At 36.4% G+C, this 27332-nt stretch overlaps 4 protein-coding genes across 5 annotated transcripts; 2 read left to right on the top strand and 2 right to left on the bottom strand.

The window, feature by feature from the left end:
* Positions 1 to 9611: 9611 nt before the first annotated feature.
* On the top strand, positions 9612 to 18257 carry LOC6643313 (ATP-dependent DNA helicase MPH1). Its single transcript, XM_002066136.4, has 5 exons — positions 9612 to 10113; positions 10169 to 11049; positions 11105 to 13420; positions 14381 to 14604; positions 17659 to 18257. Exons 1-5 carry the CDS (start codon positions 9684 to 9686, stop codon positions 17996 to 17998), a joined length of 4191 nt encoding a protein of 1396 aa, XP_002066172.2. The 5' UTR covers positions 9612 to 9683; the 3' UTR covers positions 17999 to 18257.
* LOC6643314 (trypsin-7) lies at positions 13419 to 14259 on the bottom strand. Its single transcript, XM_002066137.4, has one exon. The coding sequence runs from the start codon at positions 14226 to 14228 to the stop codon at positions 13455 to 13457; it is 774 nt and encodes a 257-aa protein (XP_002066173.1). The 5' UTR covers positions 14229 to 14259; the 3' UTR covers positions 13419 to 13454.
* LOC6643315 lies at positions 18044 to 19537 on the bottom strand. The gene is made up of 3 exons (XM_023176267.2): positions 19419 to 19537; positions 18283 to 19339; positions 18044 to 18211 (listed from the first exon to the last, which is right to left on the bottom strand). Exon 2 carries the CDS (start codon positions 19328 to 19330, stop codon positions 18287 to 18289), a length of 1044 nt encoding a protein of 347 aa, XP_023032035.1. The 5' UTR covers positions 19331 to 19339; positions 19419 to 19537; the 3' UTR covers positions 18044 to 18211; positions 18283 to 18286.
* A 6049-nt stretch (positions 19538 to 25586) lies between these two features.
* On the top strand, positions 25587 to 27203 carry LOC111518751 (fibrinogen-like protein 1). Of its 2 annotated transcripts, none has more exons than XM_047009611.1 (3): positions 25587 to 25701; positions 25765 to 26968; positions 27046 to 27203. In XM_047009611.1, exons 1-3 carry the CDS (start codon positions 25603 to 25605, stop codon positions 27096 to 27098), a joined length of 1356 nt encoding a protein of 451 aa, XP_046865567.1. In that variant the 5' UTR covers positions 25587 to 25602; the 3' UTR covers positions 27099 to 27203. The 2 variants fall into 2 exon arrangements, with proteins under 2 accessions (XP_046865567.1, XP_023032135.1); XM_023176367.2 differs by having other exon boundaries at positions 25765 to 26981.
* The last annotated feature ends 129 nt before the right edge of the window (positions 27204 to 27332 follow it).

Genomic DNA, 27332 nt, shown 5'->3' with positions numbered 1-27332 from the left:
ATAATTCAATGAATATTTCAAAATTAAATCATTGCTCTCAGAGACATTATCTTAGTCGCAAGTGTAAAATATATTCATATATTTTCATATATTCTGGATTACTCTTCAAAATGAGGTGGAAAAGTGTCTTCCCACTTGTTGGCCTCTTCCTTGTTCTTGGTTTCCAGCATGTAATCTCTGAATCTCTTCTTCTAATGGATGATCACGGGGTGAGTGGCCAAGTGAATATTAAAAAGTGAAGTTTAATCTAATTAATAAATCTGTTTACTTAGGAATGTGGATTCTCCAGTGACGAGAAAGATTTATGTGCTCTTTATTGCTATAGGTCTATGAAACTCGGTCTAGGTTACATTATTGAGTTGAAAGAAAAAATCAAAATACTCGAAGAGAATCACTCAGATAGTCAGCTAAGCAAAGCAGTTGAGAATTTGCAAAGTAAAATTGATCAACAGAATATACAAATAGCTAATATTAACGATTTTATCACAAACTCAGTCAGGCAGAAAGAGGTGGAAGAGAAAGCCAAATCTCAAACTGAGATAGAGAAATATAAGAGACAAGTAGAACAATTGAAAGAGAATTTAGAAAATGTTCAACGTCAAGCAGCAAAAGATAAGGAAGAAAGCTTAGCTGAACAAAGAAATAGAAATAGAGAAATAGAGAATCTAAAAGAGATATTAGCTTTTCAAAAATCAGATTTAGACAAAGCAATTAAAGACCTCGAGTCGAAAAAGAAGGAATCTAAAGAATATCAGACTGGGGAAAATATTTCTAGCAACAAAATTGGAGAATTAAATTCTAAAATCTCATCATTAAAGAAAACGTTAGAAGAATCTGAAACTCAGTTGACTGATTCGAATCATTTACTTGAAAGACAACTAAACCAAACTAAGGAATATTTAATCGAGTGTCAGAAGAGAATACCAATAACTGGTTGCAAAGGCCTCTCTTCAGGAATTCATAAAATTGAAATTACCGGACTTGATCCAATTTCTGCTCTCTGCGAGGGAGATATAGAAGGTGGTGGGTGGATAGTCATTCATAAACGATTTGATGGCAGCGTAGACTTTAATAGAACTTGGACTGAGTATCGTAATGGGTTTGGAGATAAGGATGGAGAATTTTTTATTGGTCTGGAGAAGTTGCATCGTATTACCAATTCCCAAACATATGAACTTTATGTGCAATTGGAATATCACAATGGAACTTTCCAATTTGCTGGAACTCTCCTATTTGCTAGTTATGATAATTTTAGAATTGGCAACGAAAGTACGAAATATAAGTTGGAGTCGGTGGGAGAGTTTAAAGGAACAGTTTATAATTCTATGGAGTACAATTTAAATGCATCATTTTCCAGTTTTGATCAAGATAATGATCAATGGAATGGTAATTGTGCTCAAAGCAGTGGAGCCTGGTGGCATGGTGAATCTTGCACCTATGCGTAAGTAACCAATTTAATTATACAAGAATTAACAATTGTCAAATAATTTGTTTACCTTAATTAGCAAACTCAACGCAAAATACTTCAATAGAGAAGTCAAAAATAGATCAAGTATGAGCTGGTGGTGGTGGTGGTCTCTCAAATCTGTCCAGATGCTTATCCGACAAAAATAAAGTTGGACTTCATCTCAAAATCAACAAAAAAACATGTAAAACTATGCAATCACAAAAAAAAATTAATATTTCAGCAACAAAACAAGTAACTTTCAAACATAACTTCTGGACGGATCCAATCTTGAGTGGACAATTTCCGTTTTCTGTTTTGTCTCAACACTGACTGTCTGCCTAAAGGAATGTTTACTGTAGTTCAAATGCAAATATAATCTTACTTTTTGGAATTTACTATAATGAAATATAAATAATAAAAAAACAAAGACAACCCAAAAATAATTTCGACATCTTTTTTTTAACTTGACAATATAAAATGCGTTCTATTCAATTCATCTTACAGTATACAAATATGTCCTAACCAAGGAGTGAACCAGAGAGCCTGGCTTATTCGAGCATGCTAAAGTTTGTATACCATTTCAAGTTTCTATATCCTTGGCAAATGGGCAAAACTGTTGTGTCGAAAGAAAAGAAAGAAAGAGCACAACGAGGTGAGTTTGAAAAGTGAGTGTGTCTGCCCATCTGCCATTCCATCTGGATCAACATGCAACCTCTATATCCCGTTAACGGTATAGTGCTGAAATTAAGATACTAAAATTTACTGCTTACTTTTTCTCGATCCCAGGCTAGTGTATGGATATAGTTTTCGTCTAAGCCGAAGGCCTTAGTTGCCAGTGCTTGTAAAATATACATAGTTAGGTTAATAGTTTACACCTATGTATATCCTACACTTTAATAATAATAAAAAATACAGTATATTATACAGTATATTATAAACTCAACTATTTCCTTTACTTCAATATTGTTTGGATAACTTTTTATCAAAGGAGATCTTCTAAATGGCTATCAGTAAGACAATTTCGAATTGAATCTTTAAGTAATTTCATTGTCGAAAATTTACCTTTTACCTAAATGTCATAAAAATGAATGCATATTTTGTATCGGCTATTATATATATTTTTCTTACTATACATATATGTGCATACATGTATATCTTACATTTATATTACATTATGCATGTTTGCTTATATTATAATATACTTTTTACCCTATAGGGACAAAATATAAATAATGGCAAAATATTTTTAAAGTTGCCATGTAAGAAAGTGAAGCATTAATTTTTCTGCATGTAGCTGCGTAACAAAGCGACATAGTACTGCTTTCGTCAAAAGTCTGTGCGATACTAGCTGATTTTTTACGCTCTCAACCAGTGTTGCCGCTTTTCCCCGAGCAAAATAAGCTGAATTAACAAAAAAAACCAGCCAGAATAAGCTAAATCCCAGAAAAAAATAGCTGAAAAATAAGCTAATTTTTTTAAGTTTTTAAATTATAAAAAACATATATTTTTAAAAAAACTTCATGTTTATGAAAAAAAAAAACGAAAACAAAAGAAATTTAAACTTATAAAGTTCATTTAAATGACATTAAACCTGCTATTAGATTGTCTACAGACTGTTCGGGCTCATTATCTAATTGTTCCACATTTTCTATAGACTTCAGGCAGATTGAAGAAACTTTGTAATCAAAGCAACATTTGTTGTGTCGGCTCAATCCGGATCTAGAATTTAAAAATATAAGTTTTTGTTCTGATGAGACTATCACTTTCTGAGACATTACCTTATGGTTAATATTGAATTTAACGTGTCAACGTTCATCCTATTTCTTATTTTATTTTTTATTAAATTAACTTGGCTAAAAACCCTTTCCACTTCGGCGTTCGACCAAGGTAAAGAATGTATTTCAAGCGCAACAGAACTCAGCTTAGAAAACCGGTTGTTTCCGCCCGAGTCTCTGTAATTCAATACTTCAACCCAAAATTTAATTGTGTCCTCAGTATTTTCCCAAGAGATAAGTGTCAATTCATTGTATTGACGTTCAATTTCGTCAATATTGGGAATTCCAAAAAACTCCAAAATCGGAATGATGTTTTTTTTTTTTAGTTTTTAAAATATTTTCTACTGCAAAAGCATCGGCTTGTTTTAAGATTTTAAAATTGTCGGGTAACCTAAAATTAGAAAAATATATTCATTCAGCCATTCCTTGAATTCTGAGCTCTGTAGCCAGACGTCTCTAACTTTTTGTTTATAATTTTCTTTAGGCATGTTTACAAATGACCAATCTATTTAATCAAGGTAGTTAGAGATGGAAGTATTGCAGAAATTAGTGATGTAAGACTTCAATAGTTGCCAGACTGTAACTTTGTCAATTAATCGGCATTTGGGAAACTTTATTATAACAACTAAAAGATATATTAAATAAGCTAAAAATTAGCTGTTTCGATTCTTAAATAAGCCAGATTTTCCGCTATCCGCAATTTCCCAATTTTATCCGCAATCGCTCTTGAAAATAAGCCAGATCTGGCCGAAAATAAGCCAAAACGGCAACACTGCTCTCAACTTGTACTTCGTGCTCACATCGGCATGCACACAGACGGCCACACGAGCAATTGCCGAGTAAAAGTGCCCGCACGGGCTATGGGCACCTACCTCTGGTTTAAAACATGTAAAAATATTATGTCCGCGGACTGCAAGGTTATATAAATTTCGGTACAGCCGAAGTTACCATCTTTGATATTTATTATTATATTAGTATAATAATCTTTACTACACCAAATTCCTAAACTGTAAACATAATTTAATACCTCTCAAACATACTACATCACTTTTGAAAATCCTCTTTTTAATAACAAACAACCAGAAAAACAGAAAGAAATTTTCAACCTAATTTTTTAAATGGGGTGTAAATAAATATAATAATAATACTATTATTATTATATTATTTTAATAATAATATTGTGTTTTTATTCATTCAGAAGTTTTGATAATTGCAACTAATTATTATGGGTGGTGCAAATGATGACAGCTTCATATCTTCCCAAAAGGGTCAAGTGAACATGTGGGGGCATACAGTCAAAAAGCACGTTTAAGTTTTACACCGCCAATCTGGTCACGTTGCACACATGGGGGAATCGATAATTGATATTTTTCACTATTGCCACGTAAAAGAATCGATGCGCCAATGGGAATTTGCCCATCTCTAGTCCAAAGCAGACCTGTACATCATTCTAGAACTGGGAATCCATCGATAGTCTCCCCCCCTCTGGCTAGGACTTTTTCAATCGATGGATGAAACCATCGATATTATCGATGGTTCCATCAAAAATTTAAAAGGGTTATTCGGTGCAAAAACTGTTAAACGTTAATTTTGTTTTTAAATCCATTTAATTAACTTTTTGGGCAAAATAACATTAAATAAAAACTTCATCGTCATACACTTATTGTGCTATAAAACGAAAAAAAAACTTTATTTAGATATTTCGTTCTAGTAATAACTAGATGCCTTAAAAGTGTAGAAATCTTTTACAGCTAAGAGATACACTTATTGTGCTATAAAAAAAGTTTTCAATAATTTCTTTTAGATATTTCAAGACAAATCAAACTAATACCAAATACTGTTAAACAGCTATATTGTTGCAATATTCCGATATTGACTTCAAAATTAATTTAAAGTACCCAATTCTAAAAATGACAAATTTTTGGTTTGCTTCGAGATATTCAAGTAAAAACCCTTTTCCATTGAAGCAACAAAGTTGAAATAAACAATAGATGGGTTTAAAGGATTGATCAAGTTCAATACATCGCCATCGAAAAATTTACATCGATCTATCGCACTTTATAAATTCCATAGATACTATCGATGGAGCCATCGATGGATTTCCCAGCTCTACATCATTCGTTTTGGATGGCACGTGGCATCAAACCAAAAATGCTCTTCAATTGAGAAGAAGAAACCCTGTCAAGGGTTTTAAATTAAAATGTATGCACATTCATAAAATGTGAATGACTGGGGCAACTTACAATTAGATAAATTTAGTTATGAACTAAATAAAGCTTTTTAAATATCCAGTTCATAATTATTATTAGTCTAGTCCCGAAGCTGTGGAAAAAGAGACGGCTACGCCGGTTAAGTGTGCGTCTCCTCGGAATTCGATTACATTGCATTATATTTCAACTTATCGATATCAATAATACCAAATACAGCCTTAACTGGACCATGGTGAAATAACATAAGGTGGTCTCGTCGGAAGCCGAAGCTTACCGAAGTATAAACTTCAGTACACGTTTGCTCACTCCATCACCGTCTCGCTCACCCTCAATAGACACTCGGGAATACTAATCCTTTCACTCGCACTTATTGCAAGTATGCGTTAAGTGTATGTCTCTTGCCGACGGGACCATGGTGAAATAAGTATAAGGTGGTCCGTCGGCAGCAGCGCTGCTCGCGACGTGGTTTTATTCAGTCGTCTTTCGCCTTTCAACAAGTGATGCACTTATTGTTAAGACACATAGGACCGTACGATTTGCTTAATACTTATTTCATCATGAGCTGGACCATGTCCGGTTTAAATGGCAATGGTTAGGTGTCCCGATTTGACACCCAAACAAATTCGCATATGTACATTATTAAAAATCAGTGGCCTGGTGAAATAAATCGGCGGGGGCCAGAATGTGTTTACTATATTTATTAAGTTTAACAGACGATTTCTTATTTTGATTAAATTTTGATATTTTTATGACTTGAACCTCATGATGGAAAAACACAATTTACATGTGGTATGAAACTTTAAATAATAAGACGCTTTATTCGGAAATTAATGGGAACGATGCATTTAGAAGCCTTAATCTCATTTGATAAAAGCCGTGCTTAAATCCTTAACATCAGGTTAGACTTTGACTTTTCTTTTTTGGGTCTGCGAGTATAATACCTCTCAACTTTTTAATATATATCAAGATATCCCGAATTTTTTCTGAGGATTTTTCAAATGTGTTGATATAATTATCGTATTCATCGAAGTCATCGTAATCATCGTATCACCAGTTAAAAGTGATTTGATTGTGCGGGCAACCGACATTGATAGTGTTTTGAACTTTTTAAAAAAAGTTGTGGTCGTCTAAGAATTGTACTATTTGTTCCATTACCTCCACTTCAGTAGGGTTTTTTTTTCAATTAATTTATTAACTTTAGAAACAAATCAACAAAAACAAACTGACAACAGAAATTGACGATCATGAGTACATAAAAAGATGCCTGCCCGGCGGTACGTCCCAAGGGGAATTGTTTCGCCAGGGTTGTGGCCTCTTCTATGTTGAGCCAACTCTTTCCCGCTCCAGTCTCCTTTGACTTCAGTATAATATAACTGTGCAGAAGTATACATATGTAATGACGTAAAAAGTATTAATTGCAAGGTTGTTGTAGATTGAAAGAATGACATAAAATTAAGGCTTAGTAAACAAAGCATTCAGTTAAGTGGTAGCACTTCCAAATTTAATTGTCAAATGATTGCTGTGTGTTCCCTTCTATGCGGTCCAGTTGTGCTTAATAATTACATATGTTACATCTTTTTTACTTAACTCGACAATTTTTTCAATAAATCTCAAAAATAGCTTTAATTTAATTTTTATAATTTCAATAGCTCTAACGATCTGGGAGCAGTTTGAGACAGACGGACGGACACATCTGACCAAAATAAATATACTCTTTCTTCTAGGGTATAACAAGGAAAACTTCCCTAGGCAGGCCCTTATTTACAACGGGGAGCTATACCAATTTGTCTATTAAAGTTTTCATTGTAATTCAAATAAGTTCGTATTCTTCTTTTGCACAATTTATTGAAAGGTTCATATATCTATGTAGATACTTGTAATATCGAATGAATCCTGAAATATTCAAATTCTTTGTTTTATGTTGTTTGCCTATGAAAAAATAAATTGGGGAAATCCTCATTAAATTTTTGTAAATTGAAAAACAATTTTGGTCATATATATACAGTTTTTTTTCATTTTTTTTTATTGTTGGGAGAGTTTTCATTCTACTGTAGTATGTTGTGATTAAGGAGGGGGTAGTGCGTTGCTTCGCTTCGTTTTACACACTAATCCTAAGCAATTCTAGCTTAGCGTAGTATTTGGCTTTTGCGCTACACTTTAAGTAAAAAAGAAATAAATATTGTTGCGCAAATGTTAAAACATTGACAAGGATCACGATGCAGTCGGATAAACTGACAGTGGATGACCTTCCGAATAAAATACCTATTGTTTCAGATTGATTTCTTTGCGATTAACACTGAACAGCAGATAGAAATACTTCAGGGTCTCACTCATCCAAAAACTTTCCATTAGATCACGATCCGGGTATTCTGGGTGTTCTTTACATTGCCCAGAGATGTGTAACCAGCTTCAAGTTTGGCGTGCGTTTCGAAAGCCTGAAAGATAAGCCACCCCATATCCTGATAGGTTCGATTTCCGGTTTGCGCTCCTTGTAGCGGCCCCGCAGGGCTGGCCTTTGCCTGGGCTGGTGAAACTCCTTGGCCTTTTGATACACTTTGCACCCTTTATACGATGCTGTATGGTTGCCATTACAGTTACAGTACATCTTGCTGGCTCGTCCCTTGCCATCGTGCATCCGGCCGATGAGTGTTCTCGGCTACCACACTTGACGCAGGCATAGTCAAGGTAGCAACCTCCTCCCTGGGTGTGTTCGAATCCTTGACAGTGGAAGCATTGGAGAACCTCCATGGACCTGCGTGGTGGCTCAATGCCAACACCACAACTCCAGATTCGTTTGATGTTGAACACATCTTTGTTGTTGCTGGATGGCTCAAGGTTAACAAAGAACATAGCCATCGGCTCCTTGGAGTTGCGTCGTAGTCCGGGTTTGATTTAGTCTCCTCAACATTGTGACCTTGAGCAACCAGCGCTTCCTTTATATCCTTGATGGAGACTCTTTTTGACTATGCGATAGGCACGCTCGTCCTTCGGCTGGAACGTCTGAATTCTAAGCATATGGCTTATGAGGTAAGATTTCAGCTTGTGGAAGCTTTTCTTATCTTCAAGATTGATTCACGCGTCCGTTACGAACAGATTTATCAACAAAATTGTCATTCCCAATGACAGTGGTGACGTCTGAAATGAACTCTTTGATGTTGTCCAATCCAGGAATGAAGATTGGTGGCGGTTTCAATTTTCTCTCCTTCGCAGTTGGTACCTCAACTTCCATCTCAGGAACCAGATCGACGTCAATGTCTATAACGTTGTCATCGGAAAGCAGCGAAAACCGATTGGTCTCGTCGTGGCCGGCCTTTGCCCTCGGGCTTTTACTGCGTGAAGCATCTTACGCTTTAATTCACCAGGTTCGGAGCCTGAAGAGTTGGAGTCCCCGTCACAATCTCCACTCCACCTGATAGAGGACACCTTCGCCAGCTTGGCAGTGGTCACTCGCTTCCGTTTCGCTGTTTAGTTTAGTTTTTTTTTTTTTTTTTTGTTATGTTAAATTATTGTGACTTATTTTAAATAAAAATGAAGTAAGTCGTCTCGCCGACTTAGGTATACCATACACCAGTAAAGCAAATATTTCAACTTTATTAAACAAATGCATTTTCACATGCTTCTTACAAGCATATCTTAGTATCTCGCTCACTCAATCATACGAGCACTCTAGCGCCCTCACCAGCCAACGGCCAACTCCGGCCTTATGGAAAAACGTTTATATGCATAACTCGACTGTTTTTTGTCCGACTTTGATCAAATTAGGTATTTTGCTAGATATTAGTATTAAATTGTGTCAATTGTGTGTTAAAGTGTGCCAAATTTGATTGCATAAGGTAAAAACATACGGGAGATAATCAAGTTTTTCAAGTTACGGGTTAGGGGTTACGGGTTACGGGTTATTTTAGTTATAACAAATCTAAAACCATTTCTTAGGATCCGAAAATCTACGATCAATAATGAAATTCAACTTAACGATTTTCATTCGTATTCATATTCTTTACTCACATATATTTTACTCACCAACTCCGATTTGACTTTGTTTTCGTCTCTCGAGTTTGAAAAAGTCCGGGTCAGCTGCAATTAAAAAATACATAAACTTCCATTATCCAACACTAAATCGATACCTTAAAATACCGCACTTATCGATCAAACTGGGTATCGATAATTATGCAGTGTCATACATTTGTAATCCGTTCGAGACGGCGCAATGAATTTCTTTAAAAGCAAATTTGTAAATAAATAAAATCAACAATGGACTGGCCCGAGGACGACGAGGAGCTGGAAGCGGCATTGCAACTACAAGAGCTGGTAGAGTCGTCCCAACAACCAACGAAAGAGGAATCCCGGCCAGAAACGTCCGGTGCTGGCCCCTCCGTTTCAACGGAATGCCATGGCTTCGATGTTAGCTTGGGAAAGAGTTGGATCTATCCCAGCAATTTCCCATTGAGGACGTATCAACAAAACATTGTTCAGACTGCATTGTATAAGAACACTTTGGTTGTGCTGCCCACAGGATTGGGCAAGACTTTCATTGCAGCCGTTCTGATGTACAATTATTATCGCTGGTATCCCAAGGGCAAGATTATCTTTATGGCACCCACTCGACCGTTGGTGTCCCAACAGATTGCTGCATGCCAAAAGATAATGCCGTTCACGGATCAGGACACAGTTGAGCTTACGGGTAAGAAATGTGAAATTCAAACTGGAAATCACTTAACATTCTTTATCTTTACTAGGACGTCTACCTCGAGTCAAGCGAATGGAACTGTGGCGTACCAAACGTGTCTTTTTTGCCACGCCCCAGGTAGTCCATTCTGATATGCTTGACCAGGCGGATCAAAGTCATTCGTTTCCCTTTGGGTCTGTGAAATTACTTGTCGTGGATGAGGCTCACCGGGCAAAGGGGCGCTATGCGTACACCCAAGTGACGGAGTCTCTGATGGCCCACAATCCTCAATTTCGTATGTTGGCCCTCTCCGCCACTCCAGGACGCACTATGGAAGATGTGGCCGCTGTTTGCCGTAATTTGTATATTTCCAATCTGGCCGTACGCTGGGAGAATTCCATAGACGTACAACCCTATATACATAAGAGGACCATACGCACTATTCTGGTCTCACTGAAGGATCGAATCAAGGAGCCGCGTGAGCGTCTCTTACAGATCATAGAACCCTACTTGAGGCAGCTCATCCAAGCGGAGGTGCTCAAGGGAGCCCGTGGAAATATCACAAAAAACAATTTACTCTATGATCAGAAAGTTTTCATTGAGCGTTCCTCGGTGCAGGGACAACGACATCCTGATCACAATCTGATTGCCGGCAACTTTTCCATGTGCATTAGTCTCTATCATTCCCTTGAGCTGCTCGAGCGGCATGGTCTACGTGTGTTTGTCAACAATTTCGATGTGGACGCGGATGGCAGGGATAAATATGTTCTAACCAAGGATGCTGATCTTCGTAATTTGGTTGACGAATTGCGTAAGGATCTTGGGCCAAATCCTTTGGATATTTCCACTAAAGCCATGACAAATGGCCAAGTGGCTGCCATGCCCACTGCACTCGATTTTGGACATCCCAAATATGAAGAAGTGCGTAAGGTGCTAGTCAATCACTTTGAGGTAAGGACTTGGAATGGAAAGTATCAAAGGGGTAATACATCTTTTTCTTATTTAGTCCCACAGTGATTCCCGGGCCATAGTTTTCTGCGAGTATCGTGAATCTGTAATGCTGATCCAACGTCTACTCCTCCAGCATCGTCCGCTATTGCGTCCACGTTGCTTTGTCGGCCAGGGTGGCTCCAATGGGGGCTTCTATGCCCTCGCCCAGAAGCAACAATTGGCCATAATGGCCGATTTTCGTGCTGGTACCAGTAATATTCTGGTAGCTACCTCCATAGGCGAGGAGGGCATCGATGTGGGCGAAGTGGAGATGATTGTCTGCTTTGACATTTGCAGCTCGAATCCCACGAGATTTGTGCAACGCATAGGTCGTACAGGACGCAAGAAAAATGGAGAAGTAGTCATGCTAGCCACCGAGGGACGGGAACAGCAAATGCTCAAGGATGTGCTGGCCAATAGGGAACAAACGAATCGCAAAATGTTAAACTCCTCGGTGGTCATGAGATCTCTGTATGAGCTGAATCCTCGCATGATACCCCAACAGTTGCATCCCAAGTGTGAAGAGCAGTTTATGAAGCCACCGGATCCGGAACCAAAAACTGTAGTCTCACCTCCAGCCGCCAAGAAACGCAATTCCGTCAAGAGTGGAGATTTGCGCAAGTTTTTCAAGCAGACGTCAAGCTCAACTCAGGAGGATATGTTAATTGGCCAGCAACCGTATCAAATGAGTGAGGCATCCCAATGTTTGATTAAAGAACAAATCACACGGCGTAGTATAGCAGTTAAGAACTTTCTGCTGGATACTCAATCCGCTTCAACTCCCGATTCCACTCCCGCGTCCGTTTCAGCTCCTATTTCCAATAGTCAGGAGGACATTTCACGTCTTCGCAAACTTACACGCTTTCTGCAGACCTCCAAACCAATTAACACTGATCTTTTCAATCAACTGCAGGACAAGCAATTGCCTCAATCTTTAAAGATCTTTCTGCTTCAAAATAATCCTCAATTTGTGCAGGATATTTGCTTGAAAATGCAAACACAAAATGAATTACAATTGCCACCAGATCGTTTGAATAGTCGCCAGCAAAAGACCAGAAAGAACTATGAACTTCTGTCGACCATTTGCCAGGATGATATAGAGCGATTGCTGCCCACAACGCAGGATTGTCCAGTGGAATTGACAATCAAGGATCTGGTAAATGCGGCAGATGAGGAAAATGAAAGAGAATTTGAGGCGGCATGTCAAGAGATCTTTGATGGTTTGCCAGAGCAGGGATTACTCACTGATAATTATGAACTGAGGCAACAATTGATGGATAAACTAGAACTGCGCAATCTGGAGGAGACTGTTAAAGAAACAAGCTGGTTTGAAGACGAAGATCTCGAAGAAGAGCAATCCTCAAAGTCAATTGAACAATCCTCCTTGTGTCAGAGCCAATGGCAAGAGTTCGATGAGTTGGTTAAACCACCGCATCAATCCACACCCTTGAGATCACAGACAAAGCCCGTGGGGCTGGAGGCACCAAATCTGTCTAAGGTGGACAGATTTACACCCCTGAGAACGAAGACAAAGGCTGCCTTGGGGCTGGAGGAAACTGATCTCTCTAGAGTGGAGGCCAGTGACTTGAGTGTCAATTTGGATAGGTTAAATGATCTTATAAGTGGACCAAATGCAAATCCCATCAAAGCGGAAACGCCTCAAATAACGCCTGATGATTTGGAACTAGATTTAAATGACTTTCTTGAACCCATGCCGGAAGAGCAGGACCTAATGACGGAGCAGAAGAAAGAAGAACCAAAATTGGACTTGGATTTGAATGATTTTCTGGAGCCCATGGCAGAGGAGCGGGATTTAATGACACAGCATAAGCAGCAGGAGACGCAATTGAACTTTGTAAAGGAAGAAAAGCTTACGCAGAAACCGAGCACAACCTTCAGCCAGAAAGAGAACCTCTTACCCATAGCGCAACGTTCAAATTCTCCGGATCTCTTTGCAGACGAATCATTGTCGCCCTGTAAGCCGACTTTAAAGAAAAGTTTGGCTGCAAAATTGGCTGCCAAAAGTCACAAATCGATTACTCCACCTCTACCCAAATCACCTGATCGGAGGCAAATGACAAATCCTAACGGTCAGGAGAAGTCACCCAGCATTTTTGATCTTTATCTTCAACGTACGCGTGGACGCGGACCTCGGCTGCCCAAGCCCGCGAATATGCTACATAAGCTCAATTCAAATTTACCTGCCCATCGAGAGCCAGATGATTCACCCATTATCCAGAAACGTCAATCCAAGCGAAAAATTATTATTAGTTCCGATGAGGATGAGGAACAGCCGATGGCCCACACCCAAGTGATTCCAGCTACACAAATTGTGAGTAATTAGATTTATTCAGTTTTATTCATTGCTAGATCACCTCGCCATATAGTTTCTTCATTTGCTTCTCAAGCCACGGCAAGAGAACGGGAATACGAGTATAGACACCGGGCTTATTGGCCTGGGCACATCCCACGCCCCAGGACACAATGCCATGTAGTTTCTCGCGCACTGCCAACGGTCCACCAGAGTCCATTTGGCAGGCATCTACGCCGCCCTCTGTGTAACCCGCACATATCATTCGATCCGTGATCAAATTTTTGCCCATTACATTTCGACATTCCGTCTGATTGATAATAGGCACGCGGGCATAACGCAAACGATCCGAGGGGGAGGCTTTTTGGCTGGTGTAACCCCAACCGGAAATGGTGGCAAATGTGCCAGCCGGCACCTCTTTACGGCTTAAGGGTATTGCCCTGACTTTGTGACTATATGTTAGATTCTTGGCCAATCTCACAATTGCCAAGTCATAGTCCATGGTTTTCGATGAAAATTTCTCATGACTGTGAATGGCAGCCACTGAATAGATATGGCCGTCTTTAGCGCGCTTCACTCCACCCACTTTTACGCTTAACAGATTGTGGGTAATGCCTCCACCCAAGCAATGAGCAGCCGTTAAAATCGTACGTCGATTGACGATGGAACCACCGCAATAATGTGATCCGTACAATTGAATCGAAACGATGTAGGGTAGATTTGTAATATCAGCTGCATATCCACCAATAATGCGCGGCTCCAGTCCACGAATGGATTGGGGAGTTTGTAGTAAAAGTAACCCAATCAAAGCGGCAAACCACTCGCTCATTGTTCGGCCTAGAGTGAATCTTTCTGCTGTCGAACAACAGATTTAAGTACTCGTCTCTGTGGGGTTTGTATGGAACATTAAGCTGTAATTAGGAATGAAGTATCGTCTTATCTCTACGACTAATTTGTTTTCCGCTTTCTCTCTCTCTAAAGCCAAGCACACCGCCCTCACCGATGTCATCTAGGCCACGTTTCAAGCGTCGCAAGCCAAACTCTTTTATTCTGGATGAAGTCGATCTGAGTGGTTCCGATCATGAAGATGAAGATGCCGAGGAGACCATAGGCGCCTACCTCAAGAATACGGTGATAGTGTCCAGTGATGAGGATGATAATCATAATGATACCAATGTTCATGCCATGTATCTGCAGGCAGTAAGGTAAATAATATGCTAAACTAACCTAAATTAAAGGCAGAGTAGTTTCCAAAACTCAACCACTTGCCAAAGTTTTCAAGTTCAAATCTTTTAGATGAATTTTATGAGTAATCATTTCAATGCAAAAACTGACAATGAGTGAATGAAACTGTCGTACAAAATAAATCGTTTGAAACTTCGAGAAACTCTGAGTATTCATAGATTTGTGAATACTCATACGACTTATTCATTGGCAAACCCAATGTACTCTAATATTTGAGTATACAATGTCAACAATGATGCCAAAAAAAGAAAATTGAAATAGCTTGTACCGAAGAACTACTACGGATATCATAAATTTTTAATATTTGAAATTTTGAGTGCCAAGTTGATTTGATTTTTCGATTCTGTTTTTAATCACACAACGATCCGCACACTTGATATCATGTTTCATACTCTAAATGTCTGACATGAACTTTTTATATAAGGTATTCGTATTCGTTTGTAGAATGAAAACAAAAACATTTGCACACATTCGACATTATAAGTTTGTGATCAATCTTGGATAATCAAACTTGTGATTAATATTTTCTTGGTAGATGATTGTTTACCTATTTAGTTAAAGGAAATTATAGAACATGTGATTTTGTTGTCTTCCCATTAAGCATTGTGTTGATCAAAACTGGAATATGGGCGATTCAAATTGAAAGACATGAGATCCTCAGCAGTTGCACTAAACTCTCCCAGCGACTCCAACTTGTATTTCGTGTATTCGTCACCAATTCTAAAATTATTATATCTAGCAAATTGGAAACTTCCATTCAAGAGTCCTAGTTGGACAAACAGTTCATGGGTTTGAAAATCGATGAAATTATGGGGTCCAAACAAACATATTTGAAAAAAAAATTGGTTAGTTCTATTACTTTTGAAAAAAATTTAAAAAATCTTCTAACAAAATTAGAATATTGAGTATAAAGTGCGTGCAGATAATTAAAATATGTGAATTTGAGAAAAACAGATTTGCCAATGGAAGGAACAGTTTATTAATTAAATTTTCGATGACTATGAATTATTATAAATATCCAAAAAAATTATTTTTGGAGGTAACAGAAAGTAGATATATGAAATAGTTTATTCACCCAAAAAAAAGTTTGACTTTATAACAGAAAGACGACTCTATCTTCATTAAATGAAAACTCAAACGATCGACTATAGTCTATCAATAGGGTCACAGTTCGTGGAATAAAACTTAGAAGGCAAACGACATTTTACCCCATTAAATTTAAAAAACTATACTCAATTTTAAACATTAGTTTAAGTAGTAAACTAAAAACGAAAATCTACTTGAGCGTTGACGAGATCTTGTTAACTTAATGCTGGTAAAACAATTAACGATAATATAATTATAAAATTGGTCAGATATTTGTAACACACAGAAGCAGACATTGCCGACTCCATAAAGTAATATATGTAGGGGAGAGTGGGGCTAATCGGCACATGGGGCAATCCGGCGCAGTCAAAATATCTTGAAATATAATAGCACGATCCAAAAAGTGAAAAGTGTCCTAAGATCGCATTTTGGTAGGCTATATTTGGATCATAAACTTAGACGTATCCAATTCGTAGTATCCGAAATTTTTGGGATTATGTAATTTTTAACCTCAAAAATCAATTTTTTTTTTTTTTGTTGTTTTTTTTTTGGTTTTAAAAACATTGAATAAATTTTTAATTTTGATAGATGTTAACTAAAACAGGTTCCGACATGTATTAACTTATGGTGTGCACTTCGTTTTTTTTTTTAATTCACACGTTTTTAAAATATTTAGTTTAAAATGCTAAATCTAAGGGTGGGGCAAAGTGGCGCACTAGTTGAAATTTAAATATGGCGTTTTAAAATCCTAACTATATTTGAATAAAAGTCCGATATATAAACTAGTTATTGATAAAAACAGTACATTTGCCAGAATCAGACGGTTTAGAAACTATATCATATAGCTAATGGTAGCTAATGGACAAACGATGAAATGAACAATCAGAATTAAAAGTCTAAACCAATCAACATTTTTGGTGAAAAAAAAGTTTTTTTATAAAACAAGTTTTTTAATATTAAGCTATATTTAGTTTTTTTTTTTTTAAATCGCTTTTTTTTATATAAAAAACTTGTAAAACTACGATGCGCCACATTGCCCCGCTATTTTGAACAACGCCAATTTAAGGTATGTACGAAAAAACCGCTATAGCTTTGTAACGGTAAATTATATCGAAACGTATCTTTGAACAATACTTCGACAATGAATTAACCTTTCATTTAACTGCTCATATGAGAGGATACGAGCTCCCGATCAGGATATATGAAGGTTAAAAAAAAAATGCGCCGATTAGCCCCACTCTCCCCTATATAAATTGTCTGTTGATCAGCATAAAAAGCTGAAATATTTAAGCTATTTACGTGGGATAAATAATGAAAATAGTCCGGCTCAGCCCACTATATCTTTTAGTGCTATACGAAAAATCAACGAAAAGTGGGAGTACATATCTTTATAATTTTAAAAATTGGTAGAGAGATAGTTTACAGTGTAAAACATGAAATCCCCAAATTTCAAGTAGATCGGATATAGAGAACACAAGTTACAGTTAATATATAGTGAAAGGGCGCAATAAAAAGGGACATAGTTTGCAGGTTATGTTTATATGTGCATGTGCACTGATGTATTGAGTTAGAAAAACAGTTTGGAAGAACTTGGAAACTGCAAGAATATATGAAATGTAAACTTCTTTGATATTTATGTTTTATGTGTACAAATTTAAATCGAGATGTCATTAAATAGGAATATCTAAATAGATAGATAGATCTAAATAGGAATATCTAAATAAATAGATAGATCTAAGTATTTACTGACATATCTTTTTAATTTTGTTCCTTGGCGGACCAATAAATGAAGGATGTTAATATACTATATTGTAAGAAAAACTGATGCTCATTATCCAAGTTAACTACATGTGAAAGCTTAGGCATGATAAGCCACAACCAAATAAGTTTCTCTATAACTTTAATTCTTTCTCATTTCTTTATTCCAGGAGTCCATTGCAACGTCCTGGAGCCTTTAAGATGCCAGCCCAACGTGTTTATCAAGATGAATCGTATATTTTTTCGCAGCCAGTGGATGAACCATCTCAGTATATGCCCTGCTCATTTATTGTCGATGAGGTAGATGATGCCACAACTAATCAAAGTCATGATATATCCGAGTGTCCCTTAGAGCGTGCTGAGAGAATACTTAAGGAGCAGCGCAAACAGCGTAGACAGAAACGTCGCAATGATCCTGATCCACCAGCCCCAGCCACAGTGGTGCGGGAAACCACTGTGAAAAGGCGACGCATTCAAACCTATAATCTTGATAGCAGTGATGAGCAATAGAAGAATAGGTGATTCTAAACCAATTCCGTGCCATTAAGCATTAAATTTATATTGATTGTGTTTTTTATTTTGTTTGTACAATATTTTTTTCGCTTAGTTTATTCGTTTTTTAACTTAAGTTTGAATCACTGTGAATACTTGCTAAAATACTTACAATTAAGTTAATTATTTTTTAAATGTGAAGCAAAATTTAATACTTTGGTGTGGCCATTTCTAGAATAAAGAAAACAATTTGTTGAATTAGTTTGTATATTATATATATATTTCGCAAGACTCTTACTTACTTAGTTAAACCAAATAGGTTCGCGTGGGTATCTGATAATCGCTGGCTATTGGCTTGAATGTGGTATTATGTCGCTGCTTATAAAGATCCCGGGGTTGGACATAGAGCTCTTTGAAATCCTCACTGCTCACATGCCTGCTGGCACCGTTACCACCAATGCACATTAGTCCGCCATTGTTGGTCCTTAGCTGAACCTCAGGCTCATAGATATTCTCCACCAGAGCCTGACGTGACTTTACTTTTTGTGGGGAACGTCGCCGCTTGGGAACACCTGCTGCTCCATCCGCGAGGCGGGCTCTCTGGGAAGCCAAACCAGTGCAGCTTAAAATAATGCCCAATAACACAGAGAACTCCACCAGAGCCATGATTAGGCTGGCAGCCAGGAACACACCATATTGCTCGCGATACCAACCGTCCAAATGGGGCAAACAAGAATCCGTGTATCGTTCCCTTTCATAGGAAGATCGTTCCAGAGCTTGACATTGGGTTTCATTGACTGGCTTTGGATCTAGGTAAGCCAATGGCTCGACTGCATTCTCCAGGACACAACAACTGAGGGGCACTGGCCAATTCCTTTGACCATAGCTCTGCAGACTCCACATGGAGGTGTCGTAGTCCAGGGAGCTTCTCATGCCACAGCAGCCAAAACGTGATTGGGCCAAATCCATGGCATTGGTAAACTGCTCCTGGCCAGGCACACCATAATTACCCTGCAGAGCCTTTACCATTTGCTTCTCGTCCAGGCTAATGCCCAGGCAATGGGGCCACAAAGTGATGGCCAGACAGATGACCGATTCGGCCAGCAGCAGGATCACAACACTCAAAAAATAGATGCTTAGGAAGCAATACGTATGCAGGCAACTGGCCCAAAAGCCAACCACCGAGGCCAAAACGGCCACAAATCCTGCTATGGCCAATCCCAAAGCTATATAATAGAGCAACGGTTGAGGCAGTGCATTCAATCGGTCACTGGGAGCAGCTAATAAGCGCGAGAGCAAAATGCGTTTGTTATCGGCATAGAGATAACAGCCAGAAACTATCAAAACCATGCCACATAGCTGGAAGAGAGATTAAGAGAATTATAGAGAGAGAGCAACAGAGAGAGAAGATCAAGAGTTGGGCAAACGGAAATGGTACTTTTCAAATCCCAGGCGAGGTGCCAAGCTGCGCCTGCCTACTTGTTGGCTTAAAAAACAAAACTTTGGGCCATTGGTCCCCCACTTCATTCAAATGTTTTCCCGGTCAACGGAGCAGAACAAAATAATACAACAAAAAATCAAGTTAAAAGTAAACTAATTAACAACTAAGGGGGAATATTGTATACTCTTTCCATGCTTCTTTGATCTACCAGAAATTTGAAATATGTTTTGAATCTACCAATTGTCTTTGTAAATATCTACCATCAAAAGCGAACTTTTGAAACTTATTAAGTCCAGTGAAAATTTGCCTAAACTTTTTTAAAAATTTGGTTCAAATTTTGATAAATATATGTTGAAAAGGTTTCTTCTCTCTGCTTTTCTATTTTTTCAGTTAACAAATTTTTTTTTAAATTTGCATTCAATTTTGAGATAGAAAACTTTCATCTTTTCCTATAAATGGTAACTCGAAAAAAGGACCCTCCTTTAGTATAAGTTTATAAAAAGACGCAAAAAATTGTCTTAATATGGGATGACGTTTGGCAAAACCTTTTTAGACAATTACGTAAAGTTTTATTCACAAAAAGCCTATTGTTAGCCAAACTCTAGGAATTCGTTATCTTTAAAGTTAAAACTTTATTTTCATTGGGATGAAACTACCTTTGACCCTAGATAAATGTTCTTTTCTTCTCACATAACCATCAATTAAAAAGTTTAATATTAATAAATTGTTTATCAGTTATTAAATTTAATAGGTACATACGTATATTTTTGGAGCCGTCAATGTGTAGAAATAACATTTTAGGGCCTTTTTGGTCGTTGCTTTAATTATCGAACCGCATATTTAGACATTTTTCAAGTTTCAGAAAATGTTTAGTTATTTTTACAGAAAAGTGAATAGGTGGGTAAAAATTATGTTTGATTTGATATTAAATTTAATTTAAAAAATATTTAAAACAAAAGTGGAATCTGCAGTTAGAAGCTTTGTCATTTGTTTTTTCGCTACATTTAGTTAAAATTCTCATCAAGTTTTAGCGTTGATGATATAGCATTTTGGAATGCTGCTGATAGAACTTGGTGCTTCTTGGCATAAGTAGGTATACAGTCTATCTGCTCACCTACGATTTAAAAACTTATATATTCTGCTAAAACACAGCTTTGTTAACAAAAAAATTAACTCTTCTTCCTAGCTTCCTTTCAGCTGGAGCTGGAAAGTAACTTAATATAATCAAAACTGGGTTTTAGCAGGGCTTCAGGTCAATAAATCTTAATAATTTATAAGATTTAAAATCTCTTTTTTTTCTTAATTTTTGTTAAAGATTGTCGTGAGTTTAAAAAAACATACATTCTGATCATCGTATAAAGCTTTCATCTCTAAGTCTTTTAAAAATGGCTTCAGAATTTCTCATTGTTTTGAAAAAATCCTTATGCAGCCTTTATACAGATTGAGAATTACATTTGGAAACTGTTTTGAATTATTAAAAAAATGTGTGTATGTCTATCAATTGACCAGCGTTAAAAAAGCATTAACTCAATTTAAAGACTAATTAAAAATTTCCAGAATATTAAATAACGAATTAGCATTATCTTTACACCATACTAAGCTGATCGATTGTCGTCAAATATTGGTCAAATGATATCAGAAGAATAGATTTTCTAAAAATTCCCTTAATTTGATTCCCCATTAATCCCCCAGAACAGAGTTTCTTTTCTCTAAAATTATATATTTTCCATTTAATTAATTGATGTGAATTATTAGATAATAACAAAACAGACCGTTTAAATTTAGTTATACCTACATATGTACATATATATTAATTTAAAAAACTCAAAAGTCTCTTTGTCACCTGCCACCATAAGTTCAATATACCTGGCGATACCCTTTCCACTTGCCTCAACTGGAACGCTTACATAGCTGGCAGTCAAATGGTATCACAAATTGAATGAAGTTATACCAAAAAACAAACGCTTTTTGGCCAGCACTTGTTTTAGGGACCAGGCCAATACGATTTCACTTTATAACAAAACATCTCTTGGATGTTTTGCAATTCTAAACTTACCAAAAACAATAAATTACAAAAATTCAGTACGAATTTGTAATTAAAACAGCGAACCATGTTCTTGTTTTTGTTATTTTCTCTAAGTCGTGGGTGTGGATCGATTTAATTCAATTAGAATTTGAAACTTAATTGGTGATAATTACAAGTCTTATGAGACATGAGCAAACACAGAGAAGGCGGCAGCAAAAAGATTAACTATTCTTACATATTACTTAAGTTCGGTACTAAGAGATAAGACAAATGTTTATTTCAAAAACGTTAATTTAATATGTAACGTATCTAACGAATAATTTGTAAGCGGCGCGCGTCGCTTGCAAGGCAACAATTACAACTGAGCCCCAAAACTGCGGAGCTGTGGCGGATGTGGCAAGAGAGTAATGCGATAGTATAAGAGACATAAAGAGAGAACCAGAGAGAGGAACTTTACCATTTCTCTCTTGCCATCTGCAACCAAATGGAACTGCGGTGGCAAACAATAGCCAAGAACAACAACTCAAATTGGAGCTGGACAGGCACAGAACGGGAGTCAAGTTGGGAAAACTTGTTGAACTGGCTTATCTAGCTGAAGAGTCCACCAAAGGGAACGAGGTTAGCTGCGAGAAATGCATTCAATCAATCATCACAGGCAATCGGCGAGGTGAAGTGTCTTGGAGAAATTATAAAAATGCATCAGCTAAATTTTAAAATTACTTAGTGACTTAGTATCTACTTAAAATACAAAGAATTACAAGCCAACATTTTTAATATATGTATTTGCTTTCTGTTTAACAATCTTAAGGCAATTTTATCTAAATATGATTAAACAATATTTATAAACGAAGCCAAAACTTAAAAGATTTACCCTATTATGATAAGTTGACATTTGTTTTAAACAAAAACGTCTGTAAACATTATTTTGGGTATTTAACATTTGTTTTGTTTTGGATATTTTTATCACTAAAAATTTAATAGGAAGGATTTTCTTTTCTTTTTTTTTACAAAATGAATAATATATCTTTAAAAATACACAAAATAAAAAACAATTTACCTGAAATACTACAAAAATAACAATTTGTTGAAATTCGTTTATTTGTAATTCCTATTAATTACAAAAAAATTACATATTTAGTCCCCTTTTTGACTAAGGAAAAATTTTGGTTTAATTTTTGGGAGGCTTCAGTGAATTGAAAAACTTAAAAATGTATTTACTTTCTTTTGGATTCTAAAATTTAGAACTTAAATAAAAAATCATTTTGGTAAAAGCTTCTATAACATTAAAAATTTGTATTTTTTTTTAGAATCAGGAGAGAATAAAATAGAGACAAACAGATCATAATATATAAGACATTTATGAGGTAATTAGGAAATTATAAATGTTTAAAGTAAAGGTATAGAATACTCTAAGCGGATTACAGGGTACAAAGGTTGTGGTTGGATCAGAGGACTCCAAAAGGTTCTAGAAAGTCATAGTTCGTAGAACCTACTAATACTAATTTCTTATCAAATTGTAAAATCTCAAAGAAAAACATTGAAATTATTTAAAAAGTATTTTAAGAAATATTAATCGTATTATTTAATTAGTATTTAAGAAATATTAATTCCTCCATTCAATTAATATTTCTTAAAATACTTTGCAAATAATTTCACTGTTTTTTCTTTGAGTTTTTCAAATTTGATTAAGAAGTAACTAAGTAGGGTACAAGAATGTGTTTTGTGGTACTGCTATAAAAAAGATGGCGGCCAGAGGACTCAAAATTATGGCTGTATTATAGTTAGTTCTATGGAGCCTAAATTTAGAAACAAGAATATTACCAAACCCTTAATACCTAAGCCATAAATGAATTTTTAACGAGCGTAGAAAAAAGATTATTACAGTAAGTTACTAAAAAACTTTATAGTCAAATTTTAAAATGAACAAAGTATGTATGTAGACTGTTCAATTTAAAGTTTAACAAAGCGATTGAAATACGACGGAAATTCTTCGGAATTATATTTGGAGTCATAGCCTTACTACTATTAAAAAAAAACTACGTAAATTCCAGCGACTCATCAATAAAAGTCGTGGCTAGGATTCATTTTGAACAACGAAGAATTTATGACTATTTTAATAAGAAACAAGATTTGAAAAATATTGGATTACGATAAAAAAAAAAATCCATAAAAAAATAGCTAGTCTTATACATAGACTAATTTTTATTTTTTAATCATTTAAAAGTATTTGACCAATTTCTAATGCAGGACATCCGTAGGGGGAGAAATTTATAAGTACTTAACAAAAACTTGCATACGTAGTCAATGTGAGAGTAGAAAATATATCGACCAAACTCCTTTTTGTGAATTTTATACTATTATGGTAACCCTCGCTTACGTTTAGAGCTTACTTGGAGAGACTTCATGGGGTCATTCATCGGGCGTTTCTCTCTCGAATGTTGATTTCTCTGTTTACATTCTAGTTTCCCTTTCTCTGGCTCTCTATTTATCTCTCTCTTTGTTCTTCAACATCCCCACCCACTCATTACCGTTGTATTCCACTGGGCCCTCGGTCGCTTCCGCTGCGCAATATTTCTCCATACATATGCAAGTAAGTAGTTAGAATCAGGCCTGGATGGATGGAGATGAATGCCATGCCAGCATAATTCATTCACTCATTTCACTGCTTCTGACTTTTGGGGTCAAAGCTGTGGGCCACCTACTTATTGGCATCTTTTTTAGGACGGGGCGGGGGTGGCGATGGCACGAGCAATTAAAAAGCTTAAGAGGCCCGCAGACAATGTCTACGGCACAGATGGGCGGCGACGGCGGCGGCGGCGGCAAAGATGCAAAGCGAAAGTGATGCAGTTCTAATAGTAAGTGAAAACGGAGACTTCTTATCAGCATTAAACGGATGGGCGTAAATAGTTGATGGAGTTTCGGGGTTAAAAGGTGTTCCCCTTTCCATCGAGAAGGGCCAATGAACTTGAACAGTTTGGAAAGGCAAAGAGAAGATTGGTAAAAAAAATGACACTCTACTGTTCTAAAGTATTTGAACCTTTCAGTTCGTATCGGTTGGAAAGTAATCTTAATTTTTATACCCTAGTGAAAAGGGTATATTAATTTTGGTCAGAAGTGTGCAACGCACAGAAGGATGCATCTCCGGCCATATAAAGTATCAACGCAAACTCCTCTTAGACCGTAAGAGCTACAGAGTTGAAATTTTGCATGTAGGCTTGTATATCTCGGATTCAGCCGGATCGGACCACTATATCATATAACTCCCATACAAACCGCAAAGTCACGAACAGTGACTTTTCTCAATAACTTCGTTATTTTCTGAGCTGTTGTAGTGAAATTTAATATTGGTGAGTTTTTTATACATATAAACGACTATGTCAAATTTGATCAAGATCAAGTGACTATATCATATAGCTCCCATAGGAACGATCGGTCGAAAACAGTGACTTTTGTCAATAACTTCGTTACTTTTAACGCGATTGCTTTCAAATTAAACATTTGTTAGTTTAGTATATCTGTTAATGACTGTGCCGAATTTGATAAATATCGGGTTACTATATCATATAGCTCCCATAGGAACGATCGGTCCAAAACAGTGACTTTTGTCAATAACTTCGTTTTTTCCTATGCTAAGATTGTGGGCCGTTCTTTCGCAAATATTAGCCTTTTTAGATAAAACGTTTTTCTACTTTAATGGCTATAGGTAAGGAAAGAGTTACCAAAAAAGTTGCAAGGGTATACAAACTTTGACGCTGTCGAATTTAGCCCCGGCCCTCTAGTTTTTTTATTAATTTCACATAAATAATTTTATTTTGCTTCCGAAAGTCGTGTGAGTGATTTCGGAAATGCCCATATACATATGTACCTATATATGTATATATAAGAGATAAGAATGAAATGTTTTAATATTTTCGTACACAACCTTATCGTTTTGGTCAATGTCAAAATGCAAACACATAATTGAATTGAAATAGATTTTTCACTAAGAAATGAATAAATTCTTATCGCGACAAACGACAAGACAATCCGAAAAATATATAATTCAATGAATATTTCAAATTTAAATCATTGCTCTCAGAGACATTATCTCAGTCGCAAGTGTAAAGTAAATTTTAACATCAAGAAATTTTCATATATTCTGGATTACTCTTTAAAATGAGAAGAAAAAGTGTCCTCCCACTTGTTGGCCTCATCCTTGTTCTTGGTGTCCAACATGTAATCTCAGAATCTCCTCTCCCAAAGGGCGATCACGGGGTAAGTGGCCAAGTGAATATTACAAAGTGAAGTTCAATCTAATTGATAAATCTGTTTACATAGGAGTGTGGATTCTCCAGTGACGACAAAGATTTATGTGCTCTTTATTGCTATAGGTCTATGAAACTCGGTCTAGCTTATATTATTGAGTTGAAAGAAAAAATCAAAATACTCGAAGAGAATCATTCAGAGAGGGAAAATAGTCAGCTAAGCAAAGCAGTTGAGAATTTGCAAAGTAAAATTGATCAACAGAATATTCAGATAGCTAATATTAACGATTTTATCACAAACTCTGTCAGGCAGAAAGAAATGGATGAGAAAGCCAAATCTCAAACTGAGATGGACAATTTTAAAAGACAAGTTGAACAATTGAAAGAGAATTTAGAAAATGTTCAACGTCAAGCAGCAAAAGATAAGGAAGAAAGCTTAGCTGAACAAAAATATTTAAGAAATAAAATTGAACAAATCTTAAGAGACAAGAACACGGAAATAGATAGGGCTAGAAATAGAGAAATAGAGAATCTAAAAGAGAAATTAGCTTCCCAAAAATCAGATTTAGACAAAGCAATTAAAGACCTCGAGTCGAAAAACAAGGAATTTGAAGAATATCAGACTAAGGAAAAGAATTCTAGCAACAAAATTGGAGAATTGCATTCTGAAATCTCATCATTAAAGAAATCGTTAGAAGAATCTGAAACTCAGTTGACTGATTCGAATCATTTACTTGAAAGAAAACTAAACCAAACTGCAGAAGATTTAGTCGAGTGTCAAAAGAGAATACCAAAAACTGGTTGTAAAGGCCTCTCTTCGGGAATTCATACAATTGAAATTGCCGGACTTGATCCAATTTCTGCTCTCTGCGAAGGAGATATAGAAGGTGGTGGGTGGATAGTCATTCATAAACGATTTGATGGCAGCGTTGACTTTAATAGAACTTGGACTGAGTATCGTAATGGGTTTGGAGATAAGAAGGGAGAATTTTTTATTGGTCTGGAGAATTTGCATCGTATAACCAATTCCCAAACCTATGAACTTTATGTGCAAGTAAAATATCACAGTAAACCTTCCGAATTTGCTAGTTATAATAATTTTACAATTGGCAACGAAACTACAAAATATAAGTTGGAGTCGGTGGGAGAGTTTAAAGGAACAGCTTATAATTCTATGGAGTACAATTTAAATGCACCATTTTCCAGTTTTGATCAAGATAGTGATCAAAGGAAAGATGATAATTGTGCTCAATGGCATGGAGGCTGGTGGCATAAAGGTTGTACCCATGCGTAAGTAACCAATTTAATTATACAAGAATTAACAATTGTCAAATCTTTTGTTTATCTTAATTAGCAAACTCAACGCAAAATACTTCAATAGAGAAGTCGATGATTGTTCAAGTATGATCTGGTATTGGTGTATTTCTCTCAAATCTGTCCAGATGCTTATCCGACAAAAATAAAGTTGGACTTCATCTCAAAATAAACAAAAATCATGGAAAACTATGCAATCACAAAAAAAAATTTAATATTTCAGCAACAAAACAAGTAACTTTCAAACATAACTTCTGGACCTACCCCAATCTTGAGTGGACAATTTCCGTTTTCTGTTTTGTCTCAACACTGACTGTCTGCCTAAAA

Source organism: Drosophila willistoni (genome assembly GCF_018902025.1).
Source record: "Drosophila willistoni isolate 14030-0811.24 chromosome 2L unlocalized genomic scaffold, UCI_dwil_1.1 Seg168, whole genome shotgun sequence".
NCBI classification, from domain to species: Eukaryota; Metazoa; Arthropoda; class Insecta; order Diptera; family Drosophilidae; genus Drosophila; species Drosophila willistoni.
This window is presented reverse-complemented; position numbering and strand designations above follow the sequence as displayed.